Source organism: Monodon monoceros, unplaced genomic scaffold (genome assembly GCF_005190385.1).
Source record: "Monodon monoceros isolate NGI ecotype Baffin Bay Population unplaced genomic scaffold, NGI_Narwhal_1 Super_Scaffold_20, whole genome shotgun sequence".
Classification (NCBI taxonomy): Eukaryota; Metazoa; Chordata; class Mammalia; order Artiodactyla; family Monodontidae; genus Monodon; species Monodon monoceros.
This window is the reverse complement of record NW_021703777.1, coordinates 48,707,934-48,727,925: the sequence shown is the minus strand read 5'-3', so window position 1 is coordinate 48,727,925 and position 19,992 is coordinate 48,707,934. Positions and strand designations below refer to the sequence as shown.

At 38.8% G+C, this 19,992-nt stretch overlaps 1 protein-coding gene across 1 annotated transcript in view; it reads right to left on the bottom strand.

Moving 5' to 3' along the window:
* ADAMTS3 (ADAM metallopeptidase with thrombospondin type 1 motif 3) overlaps nucleotides 1-19,992 on the bottom strand; it is a 289,216-nt gene that overhangs the window by 252,825 nt on the left and 16,399 nt on the right. Inside the window, exon 3 of the mRNA XM_029235930.1 lies at nucleotides 14,791-15,197. Coding sequence (XP_029091763.1) covers nucleotides 14,791-15,197 — 407 coding nt within the window. The remainder of the gene's footprint in view (nucleotides 1-14,790; nucleotides 15,198-19,992) is intronic.

Here is a 19,992-nt window from a genome sequence, read left to right as displayed (position 1 = left end):
ATTAAACAATTTATGTGTGATCAGTGATCAGAAAGAACCATAGGCTGCTGTAGTAAAAACCTTGACAAGAAAGTCAATATGTTTATTTTCTTCCAAGGAATTAGTCCAAAGTATAACATTTTTATAATGTCTTTTTTTTAATTCCATTTTTTTTTTTTTTTGCAACACGTTGCCATGCTGACTTGTATCTGCTTCCTTTGCTTAACAGGAGTAAATTAATTTAAGAGACACACTATACCTCTACTATGGTGTTGAACTCAAGTGTGGGCTTGGATCAAGATGATGTTGCCCCTTCACTATAGTTCATATGCAAAAGAAGAGGAGACAGAAAACTAAAAGAAAAAAAAAACTTAGTTATGAAAACCACAGCATTAAAACGCTATTCAGAAGGATAGAACTGATTTATATGAAATCTTAGGAACCTTAAACTTTCAAGTTCATAGCACCCCCTTCAATTGCAAAAGTTATGCACTGGGAAATCTGAACACATCCAAGAAAGGTCTATAATTCACCTTGAAAAAGTGGTAATCAATTCCCTATTCTAATATTCACACCATTCAGTCTGTCAGCATTGATTTGCTGAGCACACACTGTGTGCCAAACACTGTTAAAGACCCACAGGAAAGAGTCCTTATCCTCAGTAGAGAGAGTCCCCCAAAAATAAATGTAAAAGATAAATTCAAGATAAGTTTGAGATGCAAATAATGGCTACAAATAAAATTAAAATCACTAATATAGTGTAGAGTGACTAAAGTTTGTTTTAGCTAGAATGGCCAAAAATTCTTTTTTGAGGAAACGGAATTTAAGTTAACACCCAAATGATGAGTAGGAATCTCTATTTAAAGATCTAGAGGGCTTCCCTGGTGGCGCAGTGGTTGAGAGTCTGCCTGCCGATGCAGGGGACACGGGTTCGTGCCCCGTTCCGGGAAGGTCCCACATGCCGTGGAGCGGCTGGGCCCGTGAGCCATGGCCGTTGAGCCTGCGCGTCTGGAGCCTGTGCTCCGCAACGGGAGAGGCCACAACAGTGAGAGGCCCGCGTACCGCAAAAAAACAACAACAAAAAAACCCGGTAAAGATCTAGAAAAGAATGTTATGGCTGAAGAAACAACATTTCCAAAAGGCCAGAGACAGAAAAAATTTGGATTTGAAAGACAAAAGGAAGACCAGAGGGGGTTGAATGTAGTAAACAAGGGAATGACATCAGAGAAGCATGCTAAGACCAGATCTTGTAAAACAGTGGTTTCCAAATGTAGTGTCACCTGGGAACTTGTTAGGAATGCAAATCTTCAGGCTCCTCTACAGACCCACTGAATCAGAAACCCCAAAGTGGCACCTAGAAATCTATGTTTTAACAAGCCCTCCATGGGATTCTCATGCCCACTAAGGTTAGAGGCATCTTGGAAAGAACAATGATTCTCAACTCTAGCTGCATATTAGAATCATCTAGAGCAGCATTTAGTCTACTTATGCTGAGCCTTACCCCAGACCAAATGAATCTGTACCTCTGGGGTTGGGGTTTAGGCATCTGTATTTTCTTTAAAAGCTCTTTAGGTGATTATGAGACAATGATTATTGGAACTACTGACATAAGGGTCTTAAAAGTCATGGTAAGATGTTTGAATTTTAATGGGAAGCAACTGAAGGCTTTTAAGCAGAGAAAAGTTTGTCGAATTCAGAAACGTCACTTCAACTTCTATGTGAAGGATGAAGAGGGTCAAAAATGGAAAAAAAAAAAAAAAACGAGGTCACTGTAGTGTCCAAGGAAGAGATGATAGGGGTTTAGATCAAAGTTGTAGCACTGGAGATTACATAAGTAGATCAGAACATATTTTATAAAACAACCTCAAGATTTATGGATGGATTTTATGAAAGAAATGAGGAAAAAGAGGAGTCTAGCATAAGTCTAGGTTTTTGGCCTGAGAATTAGGGCCCAAACTTTTCTCTGTGGAGGAAGTCACGCAGGGGTAGCTGTCAAGGGATGACCTTCAGCCCTGCTAAATTTGAGATGGCTATCTGACATCCAAGTGGAGAAGTTGAATGGGCAGCAGAACACACACACAAATCTAGAGCTCAGAGGAGAGGTCAGGGCCAGACACATAGAGTCATTACTGCTTGATGGTATTTGAAGCCATAAAATCACATGAGATCATCTAGGTCGAAAGTGTAACTACAGCTTCAGTGTAGCACTGAGCTGGTGTATGGACAGAGTACAAGGTTGACTCATGAGAGCCCACAAAGTGTGATGGCCCCAGATTGTTAAAGCACAGGACAACTGAAGATCTCAAGGTCTCCGTGTTGCCCCATGGCACAGTCCCACCACCAGTTCTTTTTTTGTTTTAAATATATATTTTTTTATAAATTTATTTATTTATTTTTGGCTGCGTTAGGTCTTCATTGCTGCACACAGGCTTTCTCTAGTTGCGGCGAGAAGGGGCTACTCTTTGTTGCAGTGCGCGGGCTTCTCAGTGCGGTGGCTTCTCTTGTTGCGGAGCACGGGCTCTAGGCACGCGGGCTTCAGTAGTTGTGGCTCGTGGGCTCAGTAGTTGTGGCTCACGGGCTTCAGTAGTTGCGGCGCACGGGCTCTAAAGCACAGGCTCAGTAGTTGTGGCGCACGGGCTTAGTTGCTCCGTGGCATGTGGGATCTTCCCAGACCAGGGCTTGAACCCGTGTCCCCTGCATTGGCAGGCGGATTCTTAACCACTGCACCACCAGGGAAGCCCCACCACCAGTCTTGAAAGCAAAGTGACTTTAGAAACTTGCAAGCACTTCGTAGTGACTATTGGCTACTGAATAAATTAAAATGAGGATACACTTCAAAGCTCTACCTACCACTGGGAAATCTTTACATGAATCAAAAGAGGAATCTAAGGATCAGACACAGTAAGTAATTTGTCCAAGTTCAGAGTTTCTGTATTCTGCCAGAACTTGGCCTGGGGAGATGGTGCTCACCAGTGCTTCCAATGTACATGTAGCCTCCAGGCAAGGGGACCAAGAGAGGAAGTTGTGGTTGTACACAGTTAATCCAATCTGGGACTAATGGGTGCTGAGTCAGACTGGCTGCGATGATGACTGGGCAGGGGGGCAAGAGCCAAGACGGTATTACAAACCAAAGAAAAAAGTTCAAATTCCTTACCCGAGAAAGCAGGTCAGCTGGGGAAAGCCAGTATCCAGTATCATTGCACATAAACAAGAAACAGACAGTTGAGTTACAGTGTCTGGCACTAACCGAGAACGGGTTAGAAGTATAAATTTTCAGGTCCCTACGCAGACCAACTAAATCAGAAACTCTGAGGTGGCTATGAGCAAGCTATGTTTTAACAAGCCCTCAGGAGATTCTGATGTGCACTAAGGTTAGAGGCCCCTTGTGGAGAACAATGATTCACAGCTTCCTAAAAGCCGCCTATTCCTCAAATGCAACCTATGAGGAACTCTCCCAGGAAAATGGCTCTATCAATAGAGCTGGCACACATTCCTATGTTGAGGTAACTCGGTACTCTCCCTACAGCATAGCCAAGTCACATAGCCAAGCTCTTAATATTTTATAAAAATATATTTCTCTCTGTATATATATACATATATACACACATATACACATATTTGTGTAGATAGAGAGATAGGTAAGTAGGTAGGTAGGTAGATAGATAGATTTCTCTCTACTCTGATTATTTCCACATTTCATTAGGAGTCAAGCTATAACATCGCCCAAAACTGTAATAGCAGTTAGGTTCTTTGGAGCTTTCTAGAACACAGGATTTTTTCGTAGTTAGTGGATTAAAAATAAAATTTAAAAAACAGAAAAAGCATTATTATAAAGTAACCATATCTCAGAAATAACACTCATACATGCAATTTCCACTCCAGACCATGATTAATAAATAATGGTCAGTGTGACGTTTTGATTTCTTCCTTGGCCAGGAATGCACGGTCCCTAAGGATAAATAGAATACAAACTTAGTCACAGAGTCACAGAACATCAGTTCTAGAAGGAATCGCAGGAAGCTTATAGTCAACGGTTTCCTAATTTTAGATCTCTGGGCTCTTAGGAACCAGTGGAGGCAATAACAAAGATCTGGGAATGACTGTCACTGTGTCATAAGGCTGAACAGAATGGTACAGGTCTACGAGTAATTTAAGCTTTTCATGTGAAAAGATCATCAACCAGTACAGAGAGAGAATAATTTGTACTCACTGGGAATTTAGACCAGCAATTTTGTATATTTTTGATCATTAACAGATAGGTAAAATTGTTAATTACTTAATAAATATTTTAACCAGTTTACAAAGTATTTCAAAACATAACATCCAACAGGCAGAACAAAAAGAATCACTGATCTAATTCAAACCCTTAATTTTTAAGTATGGGGAAGAGTACCCAGGTAGTTTCACGGGTACAGTTCAAATTTTATAACATCCTCATAGGTTAACAAGTTTCTAAAATTTTTTCCAAGAACAGCATATAAAAAAAGGCCTCTCCCTGAAAATTTTAGGTTAATGGCTAGGGCCAATAAATAGGCTCAGAGACTTCCCTCATCATTATGCTAAGTCTTGGTGTGGTACCACAGTTGAAGCCAAAGGTGAAAATGACGTGCAGCTGACCAAACAGAAACAGAGATCTTACAGTGACTTAATTTTACCTGGACCCACATCACTATGCTTGGTCTGCCTTCTTGTCCTGGCAGCCAGTTAATACCATCCTCAGAGCCAGGTACGCAAAATAAAGGACTATATGAAGCCAGGCAGGAAAGCATGAAATATTGGCACCCTATAAGCAAGATCAAATATCCTGTAAGCCCAAAAGAAGTATTACTGCAAGATTCCCATCACTATGTTAAAAGCATCATGTTTCACAGATAATGCTAAATAAAACGTTTCCCACTGTGTTTGGGTTGCTAATGTTTGCAGAATCTCTCACTAAGTGCTGTTCTTCCTTTTCTCTTGGGCTTACATGCTCAGACTGGGTCCCTCTATGTTCATATGACACCCAAGTATCTAATAGCACAGTCCTCTCACTCTAAAGATCTTCTACTTTTAGGGACATCACCAGGCAGAAGAAGGCCTTCCAGAAATCTCCTATGTTTTAAATTGGGGTTGGAAAGTCCTATCAGCTAATCAAAAAACTCACAAAGACCACAAAAGTCTACTTTGATAACGCCATTTAAGTTCAAAAATGCATTTTCTGGTAGTTGGAGCTAGGGACCCACCATGCCACCTTTATCTCCATCCCCCCCAATTGCCTCCATAGACTTATAGCCTATTTTTTTCATGGAAGACTCTAGACTGGAAACAAAAACAGATATAAGATAGCATATTAACTACTATCACCAAATAAAAGAAATATGAAAACAAGACTCTGAACAACAGTATATACCACCTAATGCCATAGAACTCTTTATCACTATCCCCAAAATGTCTCACTCTGAGGTTCATAATTTAAAATATCTGACCAAAATGAAAAGCCTAAGAAGTATGTTAAAATTATGACTAATGCCTCATTAATGCCATTCCAGCCAGGGTATGGGCTATATCACACCACTAAAGGGAAATGTTTCCTAAAGCAGAAGTTGTGTGCTGTGTAATGCACTGAATGATTAGTGGTCAACTGCATAAAACTGAAGTATTATAATAATAACAACAATAAGGGGTCAATCACAGTCACTATATCTTTGTCAGCTCTGAAGAATCTAATACATGGAACAAGATATTTTCACTTTATATTTCTAAGTAGAACCTAAGAAAGAACTTTCTATATGGCAGAGCTATATATAAATAAGATGAAAATTAGTGAGTTTCCCATCCTTAGAAGTCTTCAGGAGAACACAGATTAGAGTATCCCTCAGAGAAGATGATGCTAAACGAGTCCTGCATCAAGTGGAGAAGGTCATCTGAAAATTACAGGATTTTCACCAAAGTATTCACTTCATAGAAGATTGTATTTTCCACAAGTTAGGTCACAGGCTGAGTTGGGTAACTGCAGCACATTTTTTTACTTTGCAAACTAAATCAACATCATTATTATTAATCACAAAATATTAAGGACAAATAATTATAATAAATGGAAAAAGAAAGAAAGGGATTGTAGTAACAATCATCGACTTCTCAGAGCCAGGCTGTGTGAAAGATGCATTAATATTCTGTAAGCCCTCAACATAACAAGCATTACTTTCTCCTCTTTACTGACGGAAAGAGACTTCCACAAGGTTAAACAACTTGTTTAAAGTCACAAGCTGGTAGGTAGTAGAACCAGAAGTGGAGTTCAGGTTTGTCTGATTCTAAACCAATACCATGCCCACTCCCAACATGAACCATCTCCCTAAACCACTTTACAAAAGTTTTGACTTCTGTCATCGATTGGCATTTTACCAAATTGAACTCTTCCAAAGTATCATAACTCTAAATAGCTTGGCCACTATTTCTCTTCATTGGTGTTTACTGATTATTCTCGCTACAAAACTCTAAACTGGATATCTTCTAAACATTTTATAAAAGTAAGCTATAACAATCTAGATAATGCTTTTCAAAACCCTTCAGGCTATATAATAGCCCTTCTTTTTTTTTAATATTACTGACTCTGGAGTTAGACATTAAGTGCAACCATATATCCTTATTTCTTCAATCAATAAAATAGAATTTTTAGAAATTTGTTATAATTATGGAGTATTTGAACCTGTTTATCGAAGGACTGACAATTCAACTACAATAAGAGCAATGATCTCTTGATATGTTTAGTGTAGTCTAATACTGATCAAAAATTAATCAACTCCTTTGAAAATAAATGTTTGAAAAAAATACCAAGTGTTTAAAATTTCTTATTTTAGAGATAGAGAATTCAAAGTCTGCCAGCCTTAATAAAAAGTACAATTGAGTTTTTTATTCTAAATATTTTTTCAATTTCACTGTGATAGGCTGACAATCGTAAGATAAAATCTCCCTTTTCAATTGTATTTCTAATTAATCTCTCTACATTCCTAACAGTATTAAAAGCATACAAGTTAATTCATGTCATGCCTCCCTGTCAACCATCCACATCGTAAGGAGCATATTTAGGTAACTTGGGGTAACAGAACTGCTAGGTGCTTTGCTGTCAGTTGACCTGAGTGCCATTCCAGCTCTGCCATCAACTCTAAAGACCTAACAACAAATATTGTCAACAGTCTTTGAATCAAAATATTTAACGAAACATTGATTTTTCTCTACCTTTTCTATGGTTTTTCATATATATGTGTGCATATGTGTATGCTTATGTGTGTGTGTATATAAACATATATATGCATATATGTATTTCCATACACACACGTACATATAGTAGATACGTTAAATGACATAAAATAAAATGGGATTTAATATCGAAATCGACTCATTCACAGCGTATTTTGTGTGTCTTGTTTTTTGAGAGTTAAGTAAACTTGATCAAATTACACTTTATGCTGTAAGCAAAAATCACTAAAACAACATTAGAAATACTCCTTAGAGAATAGGAAGAAGTAGGGGGTAGAAACATACAGTAAACACAGTAAGAAAGGAGAACATTTCAGATGGAAGAATTACAGCTATAGAAGGAGGTTTACTAAATAAGGCACAAAATTCACCAAACTTGAAAGATTGAAGGACCCAGATGGTAGGAGAAGAAGTCAGATTTTTCAAAATCAACTTCCAAACCCTCTCAGATAAAATTTTGGGAACAAATTCTAGAAAAAAGTTACTGAGAAAAATACCTCCCTAAACTCCAGAGAAAAAGCCCATGACTTCAGCAAAACCTTTCTGTGAAGAAAAGCAACATAATCAAGGAGTACAAATCCTTGCCCTTCTCTCATCCTGAATGCCCATGTGAGCCTGTCAATATCAACTACATGGTCACTGAATTTGGTCTTAATAAACATCACTAGGTTTTATCCTTTTTCTTTTCTCTCTCTCCCTTTTGTATTATATTTGCTCCTATATTCAGCTAAATACTGACCAAGACTACCTTGGCTCTCCCATATATTCATTACATATATTATAAAGTTCATGAAATCAACTTACCGCACCCTCTCTTCATTTTTATGCCCATCACAAATATCTCCTACCTCCTTCAGAGGCTCCTCTTCCTACCCACCCCAACCTCTACCATCATTGGTGATCACTTTAACATATATGGTTATCTTTTCAATTGTCTGGTATCACAAATATTGCTTTCTCCAGGAAGCCTTCTACTATCTTTCCAAGCATAAATATTCTTTCCACCATTCAGACTCTCACATGTCATCTATCCTAGTCTTAGAGCATTTAAAACATTCGGCCTTGTACTTTGGTTCTACGTTTGCATACCTTATTTCCAGTATTCCTGGAAGACAAGGATAATGCCTGGCTTACCTCAGTATTCCCCACAGCAATCAGTCTAGCACTTTGCATATCCTAGCACTTCAGAAAGCTTTATTAACTTGATCAGTATTCCTAGAAGCAAAGATTGTCACAGGAGTAACAGTTTTTGCAGTTGAGGACCTTGAGGCTGGGTTTACTTTGCAAGAACTCTATGACCTCAAAGCCTGATTATGCACAAAGGCATCATATCAACATCTCGCTGTGCTTTTGTTCTTGTTTTAATGATAATTTACCCAGAAGAAGATATTAAAGATGTGGTCGGCACTATTTTCACAGTTCTTAAAGCCTTTTTTGAGTATCTTTAAAAATCTGTATTCGAGTTATAATGAAGTCCTAGTTGCCACTGCATGGAGAAGAATGGAAGCATTACTTCCCAGGCCAACTTCCCCTCCCCTTTTATTTTCTGTTTTTCCATTCCTACACAAAGAAAGATGTGTAATATCACATTTACCTTTTTCCCAATTTTTAGCTCATCTTTAAACTTAATTTAAAAATTTACTATACCAAAGATAGAGAAGATAATGGGAAATAAATCATAATCAAATTGATGTAAATCAAATCATACGCTGAACAAGTGGTACTCATAAATAAACATGAATAGTTTAAATTAATTACAAAATAACTATTAAAAAGAAATATTTTCAAAATCACACAAGAGAAATATAGCCCAAAACTTTGGAAAAGGCTTGACATATGTATGATTTGGGGTTTATGCAAATTAGATGCAAAATGTGAAAATGATCAAAGACTTTGCCAAACCTTCCTTCTTCACCCCAGATAAGCACAAACTGGCTGCCTATCTATTTGAGAAAGGAGGCACGGTGGGAAATGTAACCAGTAGCCCAGATCCAGCAAGATTCAGCACAGGCAGGTACCACTCACAACTAGGATTAATACTGTCAGCTCCCATGGGCCATGGCTTGACCAAATCTCAGGAGAAGCAATGAGGCTTGTTATGGTACTGTTTCTCCCAAAGTAGTTAAGCTAGTGGACTGGTACCCACTTTTTCCCTTCTACTGATGGAAATTAAACGATATAGGAACTTTGAGAATCTTCTAATCCTGCACTGCTAAAACAGCCTGGTGTAGGTGCCTAGAAGTAAAACAAGGTTCCAGTCCTTCTCTCCCCAGACCTACTAAGATCTCTTAAATCAGCATGTAAACAGTGAAGACACAAATCTCCCCCTGTCCCATCAATAAACACATGACACCTTCCATAGACACATTTCATGGGAGAAAAAGGTGGGAGGCACCTGGCCTTTAGAGATCAGGTTCTCCTCATAAAAGCAGATGTTCAAATGTCAACATCTAAAGAGCAGTCCTTGAAAACCCTAAGTCCACTATAAATAGCTACAGATTTGTATCTATTTTTAGTATCACTATTTTTCATAATTACTAGGCAAATGTTCTCAATCCCAAGCACACTGGCTCATAATACTTTTTAAAATAGTCTTTTTACAAAGTGCTTCTGCAGCTGGACTTACTGAAATAGGCATAGCGAGGACACGTTTCTGAAGGGACCAAATCCCAAAGTAAAAGTCTTGAGGCAGGGAAGTCTTAAGGCTGTTTTTTTATAAGTTTGCAGTTGTCCACAAAGACTTCGTTTGGCCATGCACACTCCAAATCTAAAAAGGGTAAGTTACCTCCAATACTGACCAGATGTGACTATCAGATATTTTAGAAAAAGGTTCTGCTTATGGTTCCCAAGTTGTTAACTTCAAGCTTCCAAGACCCCCTGCCCTAACAGTGAAGATTTCCCATTAGATGCCTCAGGAGGCCTAAGAGTGGTCTTGCGTGAAAACAAGGCAGGAGGAAGAGAAACTAGGAGGAAGACCATCTCCCACCTGTGTTTTTACCAGGCCTTTCCTGAGTTTATCCATTTTACATATTATTTTATTAGATAACCCCTAGTGATTTCATTTGGAGGAAGAATTACAAATGTTAAAAAATATTGAAAACTTCTGTCCTAGATAAACTCCCTTGATCATAAAGTCAGCCCACAAGGAAATCACTGAGCTGGATAACCCAAAAGAGCCATCATCACTCAGTTCTTCCACTCCCAACCAGTTTCCTCTGATGCAATCCAGGGGAATTAACAAAGCAATATTGTTCTAGCAAGTCTAGAAAAATCCAGTTTCATTATGTTATGAATACATGACATAAACCCTACTAACCAAATAACCCTTTATTTTGGCAAATCTGAAGACCACAAAGTATGATTGTGAGCCGCCACTACACACAGGGGAGATTTAATCGTGTTACAGGGCAAATGCCAGGGCTCTATGGAATAAAAAAATCTACTTTCAGCTGGGATTCTCAGCCAGAAGTGTCTTCCCACTCAGAAGTGTGTGAAACGCCTGCCATCACCATGACTCCTGACCACTGGACTCTCACCTCAGAGACACAGAAGCAGAGAGGCAAAGCATGTCAACAGCCTCCAGCCACAGACCACTGCAGTTGACAAGCTGGGTTTATTACATGTTGCACAGAGCCAGAACACACACCAAAGGGACCTGTGAGCATGTCAGTGAGAGAGCTTTAGAAAGAACCTATTAACACGATTAGGCTTTGGTTGGGTAATTTGGAGGAGGGTCTAGAGAAGCAGGCTTTTTAAAAATTGGATGCTGTCAGAAAACAAGAACAACTCCATGTTTGAATATTGTAACAATTCTCACCTATAAGTGGGTAGACTAGAGCAGGCATAACGCTGCAACTGGTGAAGAATTAGCTGTCACTTGTAAAATGTAATCTTGTGATTCACTTTGTTATAAAGCAGAAACTAACACACCATTATAAAGCAATTATACTCCAATAAAGATGTTAAAAAAAAAACAAACAACGTGATCTTGGCAAAGAATCAGAAAAGGTCATGCTAGATGGGAAGAGATATTGTTCTTTGCCACACTGGGTGAAAATCATTGTCAATTCGTTCATGCAGAACACTTTGATGTTGATTTCAGAAACCCACAGAATAATATTTTAGTTATTATGCATATCTATGTCTAGATCACGTTCTAGACCTCGGATCTGGATATATCACTCAAGGCATTTTTCTGTCCTCCTCAATAATGCCCATGTTAAAGGACCTTTCCTGTGATCATTTCAGAGTTACCTGGAATAAGCAGACTCTACTGACTCTTTCAGTCAAGTTTCTAATGTCTAGAGAGATAAAAACAGCTAAGCATTACTGCTTGCTTTTCAAACTATCTGGGGTGAATAAACAGTTTCCTTTCTCCCCAGTTGGTCTTGGACTGATAATTTTGTAAAATACAAGGAAAATTAGTAGAAAAATAAAATGAAAAAACAAGACACAAAACACCAGCCCCAACTTTTTTTTATTATTATTATGAGGCCCAACACAAATATAACTCTGTCAAACTGTCAAAAAAGTTTCTTTATATAGTCTCGCCTTCCGTATTTATCTTGTCACAAACCTGAGTCTATGGACACATTTTGCATAGTACTGCTTTTTTAACTTAAACTAAAGCATTCTGTTTAATACAAATTAATTCTGTCTCAGAGCACTGCCCATTTCAAACATACACAGTATGCCACAAGGCAGTATTAGCGAAAAAGAGGTAAGGAGTTTCACTCAGGGAGAAGGCCACACTAAAAACTTTCCAACCTCAGTGAAAAATAAATACCTGTAGCTGCTCCCTATGAGCAAGAGATCAAAGGACGCATGTAGAAAACCAGATCACTGGACTCCCATCTACACCAGTCTAAAATGCACCCATCCAGGTAGGGCTTCACTGGCATTCTTTTCCATAGCAGGGGACTTAACCTAATGGTTTCTGGGCAGAGATGTTCCCATTGGTATTTTTAAGGCAGGAGTGGCTGTGCTTTCTACTGGGACAACTTGGATTTGATTATAATCCCGGAGCTTCCCAGGGCAATGGCTTTAGAGCCCATCAGGTTAATCCTCAGGCATCTATGTTATCTCAGTATCCCTGCTTCCCTTCCTAAGTTCAAGAAGGTCAAACCCAAATCCCTACACAGCAAGCTAAAGGAACAAAAAAGGTTTAGGAATCAGCTAATCAGCCAAATTTATTTACATTCCCATCAATTTTACTTCCTACTTCATGTCTGCTAAGGAGCTTATCCTGTCCAATGCAATTCTGCAATTTTAAGAACTTGTCCCCAGCTTAATGAAGTAGCCACTGGTGCTATCACTCTAATGTATTGATCTGTTCTCTATAACCGTGCTTCTCTTCCTGCCATCATCTTTACTCTTCCTCCATAGCTGCTATGAGCTGGAAACTCTAGAAAAGGCTTCTGTTTCTGTACACCCACATAGGCAGCACTGCCTGCTGTAGGCTAGACACCACCCTCTTCCTGCATCAAGTGCAAGGCCTGGGCCACTTATGTCTGGTTCGAAATTCTGTCCCCATTCATAAAATCTCTCCAGAAGATACTTCCTTATACCACAGCTTTTTAAGTTAAACATGATTCTAATATGTATGTCTAATATAAACATACACATACATGTATACCAGATATTTTGGCACTTAACATCTATGGCAAATTTAACATCTTTGAGCTCCATGAGGATGGTAATTGAGATCATTCCTGTCACCATTTCACAATGCTTGGAATAGTGCTTGACCCGTAACTGGCTTCCCAGAAATATCTTTTAATTAATTAATTAATCAATGGATCAAAGAATGGAACAAATGAACACTTGTGGTTTACACTGGTAGAGATGTGCACGCGCACACACACACGCTATATCAACATATACATGATGCCAACAGTTAACACCATATCTTAAAAATGAGAAATTAATCCTAATAATGTTCATTCAAACTCCATATCTATTTTCCTCTTCCTTACAGCAACTTGCTATTGCCCCAGATTTCTGTATCTATAACTAGATAATTTGACATGTACAGTAAGAAAATTACTGATTGCTAAGTCGGGTTTAAAAATCACTATGATAACCCATTAAAATAATTTCCTTGCCTTTTGCCTTCCTTAAACTGATTTTCAAGCTTCAAATCTTCTACCTCAAGCTTCAATCTTAACCAAGGAGATAAAAAATACATAATCTTTTTATGCTGTAAAACTTAAAAATAACACTAAATTAAATACTCAGTATATTTTACTTAGAAGTACTATAAAACAGTACCTTTTTTAAATAATTTATTTCTTTTTATATCCTGGTAGTGTTGAATCAACCTCTCTTAGTGAATACTTTAAACTTAGTCTTTTTAGAAAGCACTATCTATTGTTTTATTCAATGACTTAGTTAATTCAGACCTATTCAACGTTTGTGTGGAATGAGAGGAATTTGAGAGATTCCTTGTGTCTTCAAACCCAAGGGCATGGTCCAGCACCAAATGTGACAGTGTGGTCCTAAACTGACAGAGTCCAACTTGGAGATCTGGACCTGCCACACATGCTCCATTCAGTTTTCCATCCTGACTTCTAAAACCCCACAGAACATCAAGAGGCAGTACAAGACCCCAAAATAAAGCTTACAACCATTAATCCACCAGCCTTGGATAAAAACATATGGTTATCATAACTCCTTTGGGTTCTGCTTATGCATAGCGAGGACAGTGGCAGAAGATTCAAGGTATTGTTGGGGGACCAGCCAAGGTAGAAGGAATGCAAGGAATATTTTGAGAACTCCCAGAAGAGAGACAAAACAAAGACAATAGCTCTGAACTCCCAAGAAACAGCAGCCTGGCAACCATAGAAAGAAAAATGGTTGCTCGTTCTGAACAAAGACTTGGAGTCAACTGTGAATGGAAGAGACATAAACATTGACACACTTTTCAAATAACATCTGGAGATACAAAACAAATAAAAATACTTCACAGCTTCACAGCATGTAAAGAAGGATCAGTTACTACTGGCCTCATCCACAAAACTAAAGAGTCATATATGGGTATTCTATTCAAAAATAAAGAAAAAAATGAATCAAAGCCACAATACAGAGAGAACTACATCTCATGTCCATAGAGTAATGCTATTTGAACAAATTCTTACAGAGGAGCTTCTCATTTCCCATTTTAGCATTCTCTGGGAAGCGAAAGAATGCTTTCAAATACTTTCTTTAAGAGGATATCCAACATTTCCACATAAGAAGGGAAATACTATCATTTTGAAGGAATCTACACTTCTTCAGAAAGTTGTCAGAATGATTTTAAATAAATAAGGAAATAAAATCCCCAGTGTTACACAAGTGAACATATAAGCCAAGAATGCTAAAATAGTTGTCTTTGGTTTCTTAGACTAATGTTGTCTTCATGTCAAATTAAGCCAAAGCACACATCTTTGTCAGTAAAATGCTTTCTAATGCTTCTCCCTGAACCTAAAATATAATAGTGAGGTTTTCTTTCCACCTCTACTTTCCAAACCATGCTGAAGCCATGCTGCACTCCCAAACACCTGCAAACACACAGACACAAAAGGCAATGAGTCTTACCAGACCATCACAGTTGCTAATGGCAACAGAGGTTCCCGGAATGTCCATGATGTCACCAACATAAGCACAGTTAGTCTGCAAAGGCTCTGTTTTCCAGATTCTTTCTGAAGCACTTCCTGGTTGATGATCATTAATGCGGTCGGTTATATTCCCAGGCACCAGAGATGCCTCATGCCATTCCACAACAGCGCCAGGAGCTACTAGCTGAGTGTTGGGCTTTAGTCGCAGATGAAAATCTCTTCCAAATGCTGTGATGTTAAAGAACAATTGCTCAGAGTTGGAAGACACGTCCCTTGCTGACCTCTTTTTGTGATTTGCAGAAAGAATATGGGAGAGATAGTGTCCTTCAAAATTTGTGCTGACTGGAGTCACCAGCTCATACTCTCTCTGTCTCTTTATTGGTAAATCTGTGGGGTGAAAAATAGAATTGTAGAACCCTGTATAACAAGAGAACACAGGAGGACATAACATAGGCATCAAGTGCCCACCTCACAAGACCGTACCTCGACTTGCATAATAAATATATTCTTGAACCATCTCATAAGTAGTAAATTTTGAGAATTCAAATCATTTCTCAAACGCATTTAGGTAACTCTGTGTTCAATGAATCATTTTTTTAATTTACAAAAAAAGTTTACTGCAATGTGAATATTCATCTCATTTATATGTTTGAGACTATGAACAGAATAACTTTCCATAAACTGTATCTGGTGTGCTTATAGTCAACACATACTCCCAGTTAATTTATCATTGGCATAACTGATAACTGCTACAAACTTTTAACGAAGTTGCTATTACGTAGAAAAAACTTTTTCTGATTGTTTTAATTTTTTCCTTGTAAGAATCCTAGAATTTATACTAATCATCATAGCTACTTTGTATTACATCTACCACTGGCCTGTAATTTATACACTGTAGTTTATGGTGTGGTAGTTTATACATATCTTTTCCATCATACCAACCCTAACAACCATACTTCACAGGTGAGGAAACTGAGATTCAGGAGATGTGTGTCCAAGGTCAAATAACTGTGACGCTCAGATATGTCTCCAAGTCATATTCCAAAGCCCATACACTCACTCTGCTACATAATGTTGTATCCCATAAATCACAGAACATTTTCAGCAAATGAGAAGAATGGAGTAAAAAAGAAGAAATAATCATCTATAAACTGAATACACTAGTACGGGTTAGTGAAGAGTAAATGGCATTGTCATTTTCCACCATATTCCTTACATGGGAAAGACACTCATTTGAATATGAATTCAATATTTGGGGTTCACTTTACAACACACGTGGCCACTTACATGTTAAACTGAATTTCACAATTAGAACTTAATTCCCCAAGTTTAGCCAAATGAGAGTACTGTGTCTGCTGAAATGCAAACATCCTGGGGAAAGATAACAATTAAATCAACCATTTCTCCCTTAATAGAAATGATTTTGAAGACAGAAGGAAATGAGGAGGGCAACAAGGATGAAGAAAGGATGCATGGAAAGGAAAATCTGAGAACATCAAGTTAAAACTTCCCCACCTTCATCATTCTAGCCTAAGACTAGTCCTGGAGTATAATAAAGTACCCTGAAAAAATGATATGATTCACAAATACTGCTCACCTATGGAAACTTCGTGCATGTTATCTAACACATTAGCATATGAGGCCCATAAATGAACCTACAACCTATGGTCTTAAAGTATCCTTATAGAATCACTATGTTTTCATTATTTTCCTGCTTTTTAAATAACTCAAAAAAAAAAAAAGTGTAAAGTACCAGAAGACAAGTGAAGGTATTTTGCAACTTGGAAATTCCTTGAGTGCATGTTTGTTACCATTATGCCCCTTATAATGACCGATGTTATTTAAACAAAATATCCCTCTTTATTAAATGCACAGAGTAAGTAAAATGGTTGTACATATTTACTAGGCAGAGGAGGAGTGAGGGTGGTCATATCACAGAGTAGAGTGAAGCCTGGCTTCCACACCGGGAACAGCAGCAACACAATTCCTGCTTCACAGGCTCTCTATATCACAGTCAAAGGCTTACACCAGGCACTGGGGTGAGCACAGGCACACAGATTCGGTCTCCCTTACAACCAAATCCTTGGCAAATACTTTTGTAAATTCTGGTTTAGAGAAAGAACTTGAAATTTTAGGGAATGAACTCAAGAGTCACAGAAGCAGACTGATGAAGGGGAAAGTTTCCACGGGGATGGATGAATTGGGCTCTTGGAGGTAGACAGACAAAGCCAACCCCAAATTAATTCCTTAAGGATAAGGAACTCCCCATTCAACTCAGTATTTCCAGTATCATCTAATATAAGATTTTGTACCTGCCAGGGTCTCTTATCAGTAGGATTTGTTTACATGTTTAAGTTAGTAATGCAGGTAACTGGAGAACATTTGCTTTGTCTATGATGCTCCATGCGCTGACTTACTACCCAAGGCCCATGAGCATCTGGCTGCACCAATAATTCCAGCTGTAACTCTTTCTTTAACCATCGGTTTACTGTGTCAAGGGAAGGAAAAGCGATGCTTCATTTAATGTATGGATTTCTCATCTCCACTGAAGGGAATTCACACAACTGAAGTCTATAAACAATATACTGATGCCTGGATAAGTGACTGGAGAACTAGAAAATTTAGGAAGAACGAAGGGAGTCTCCTCCACACCCAATAGGAGTTTCATGCTTACAGTAAACCATACACCCTAGATTCTCTGGGATGAGTCCATTTTTCCACTGTCAGACAATGTGTTCTGAACTGTTATTCAAAATAAAGATGGTGCATTTGTATAGAGCTTTGTCTTATCCAATGTTAAATAATAAGCCATTCCTAAAACGTACACATAAGAAACATTTTTGAAATTAAACTCTGAATGAGTCATTTTCCAGTTGGGAATTAATGGAAAAGATGCATTTAGCCCCACTGGATGGTAGTTAATGGAATGGACAAAGGAGCTACCCAGTCACCTGCCATTTATTGCAGAATAAATATCAGGCACTCTGCTTTGTGCTTCAGAATATACCTTCTCTAATTCTTACAACAATCACAGTTGGTAGGTATTACTACCCTTCGTTTATAAATGAGAAAGCAGACCTAGAAGGCCTGACACATAGCAAACAAGGAGCCAAAGGAAATTTTCAATTCTGATCATCTCGATGCTGAAGATCACACTCTCACTCACTGAAGAATAGATGGAACATCTTGCTGTCAATTTCTAAGTTAAGATCTGATTTTAAGGAAAACTACCACAAGAATGATGACATCCTGCCTATCTGCAGCCAGCCAACCTATTTTTCCTGTATTGTACCTTCAAAAATTATTGTAGGGCTTCCCTGGTGGCGCAGTGGTTGAGAGTCCGCCTGCCAATGCAGGGGACGCGGGTTCGTGTCCCGGTCCGGGAAGATCCCACATGCCGTGGAGTGGCTGGGCCCGTGAGCCATGGCCGCTGAGCCTGAGAGTCTGGAGCCTGTGCTCCGCAACGGGTGAGAGGCCACAACGGTGAGAGGCGCCCGTACCACAAAAAAAAAAAAAAAATTATTGTAAAAGGCTCTTAAATTCTTGGTCTTGGGGAGAAAAATAAAGGGGTGGTGGATAAAGCTCAAAGCTATCAAAAGTATTTAATCTCAGGTTACAATCACATATGCAAACCAACATTAATTTACTGCTTTCAGAAATGACACATTTCACAGGCCCAAATACTTCCACAAAGCAATACAACCTATGGTCAAGGAAGAGACTACAGTGCCAGAAAGCAGAAAAGTCAACACCTGAACTTGAGCAAGTTCTTGATTTTTTCTTTAGGCTTAGTATCCTCAGTTGTTAACTAGAGGTTAGTAATAGTTCCAACTTCATAAGTTTGATGAGAGGTTTAAATGAGATTATTCAGAGGATTCAGTAAATTTTAACTATTTTAACTTAAATGTAAATTAGTCACTTACTAAAATAGTGCCCAGGCGCAATTTTAAAATATGAAACTATACAATTGTCAGCTGGGGTGGCTGAAGGGCCACAGCAATAGGCATGTAAAGGTTTGTGTGAGCCATAAGTTCCACAAGCACAGAAAGCTGGGGCCACTGTAAAGCCACAATGTGGTCAACTAATTACCCAAGCATAACTCAGAAGCAGTGAATTTTGCACAACCCACTGGCATCTGTGCCTGTCTGGTCCATTCCCACCTCCCCCCACCGACCCCGGTAGTATGGATGAACTGTCTGCGGTTGTCTTATCTAAGAGCAAAGCCTCTGTTCATGTACACATCCTAGCCCCTCTTGCCTTTGCAAGACAGCTTCAGCAATTGCCCTCAGTTTCTTTCCTCATCAATTTTCCCATCACTAGATCATTCCCACCAGTAAATTAATAAGCTGCCATATTTTCCATCTTTGACAAAAAACTTTCTTGATGCCACATCTGCCTCTAGCTAAGTTCCCATTATTTCACTGCCCTTTATAGCAAAACACTTTTAAAAAATTGAGTATATTAGATATCTCCAATTCCTCTCTTCCCACGCTTGTTCTTTCTTGAACCCACTCCAATCACGCTCTTGTCAAGGTCACTAGTAACCCCATGTTGCTGACACCAATGGTCGAGACTCCATCTTCTTACTTGCCCTATTAGCAGCATCTGACTCTATTTCTCTTTCCTTCTTAAAACACTTCCTTTCTTTAGCTTCTAGACACCATTCTCTTCTGGTTCTCCTCTTCTCCTCAGTGGTCTCCCCTTCCCATTCTCCCTCCTCACGTTCCTTTATTCTCACGACCTGAACACACTGCAGTGTTGCATGACCTGGTCCCAGACTCTCCTCTTCTGCATCTACCCTCCCAGGATGAGGTGAACTCATCTTGTCTCCTGACTTTGAATACCTTCACCATCATACACCTCCAGCCCAGGCTTCCTCCATAAGATCTTCCCTCGTCTAGTCAATTGCCACTGGATCCTCTCCCTGTGGATATTCACTAGGTACCTCAGCACTTCCAAAAGTAAACTTCCTACCTTCCTGCTTCCAAACCTGCACCTCCTTGCCCATGTCAGTAAATGGCAACGCTATCCTCCCAGTTACTCAGACCAAAAACTTGACTAAACCATCCTTAATTCTTCTCACACCACACACCAAATCTTTTAACGAATTCTACTGACCCTATCTTCAAAATATCTCCAGACTCTGACCACTGCTCACCACCTCCCCTGCTGCTACCCTAGT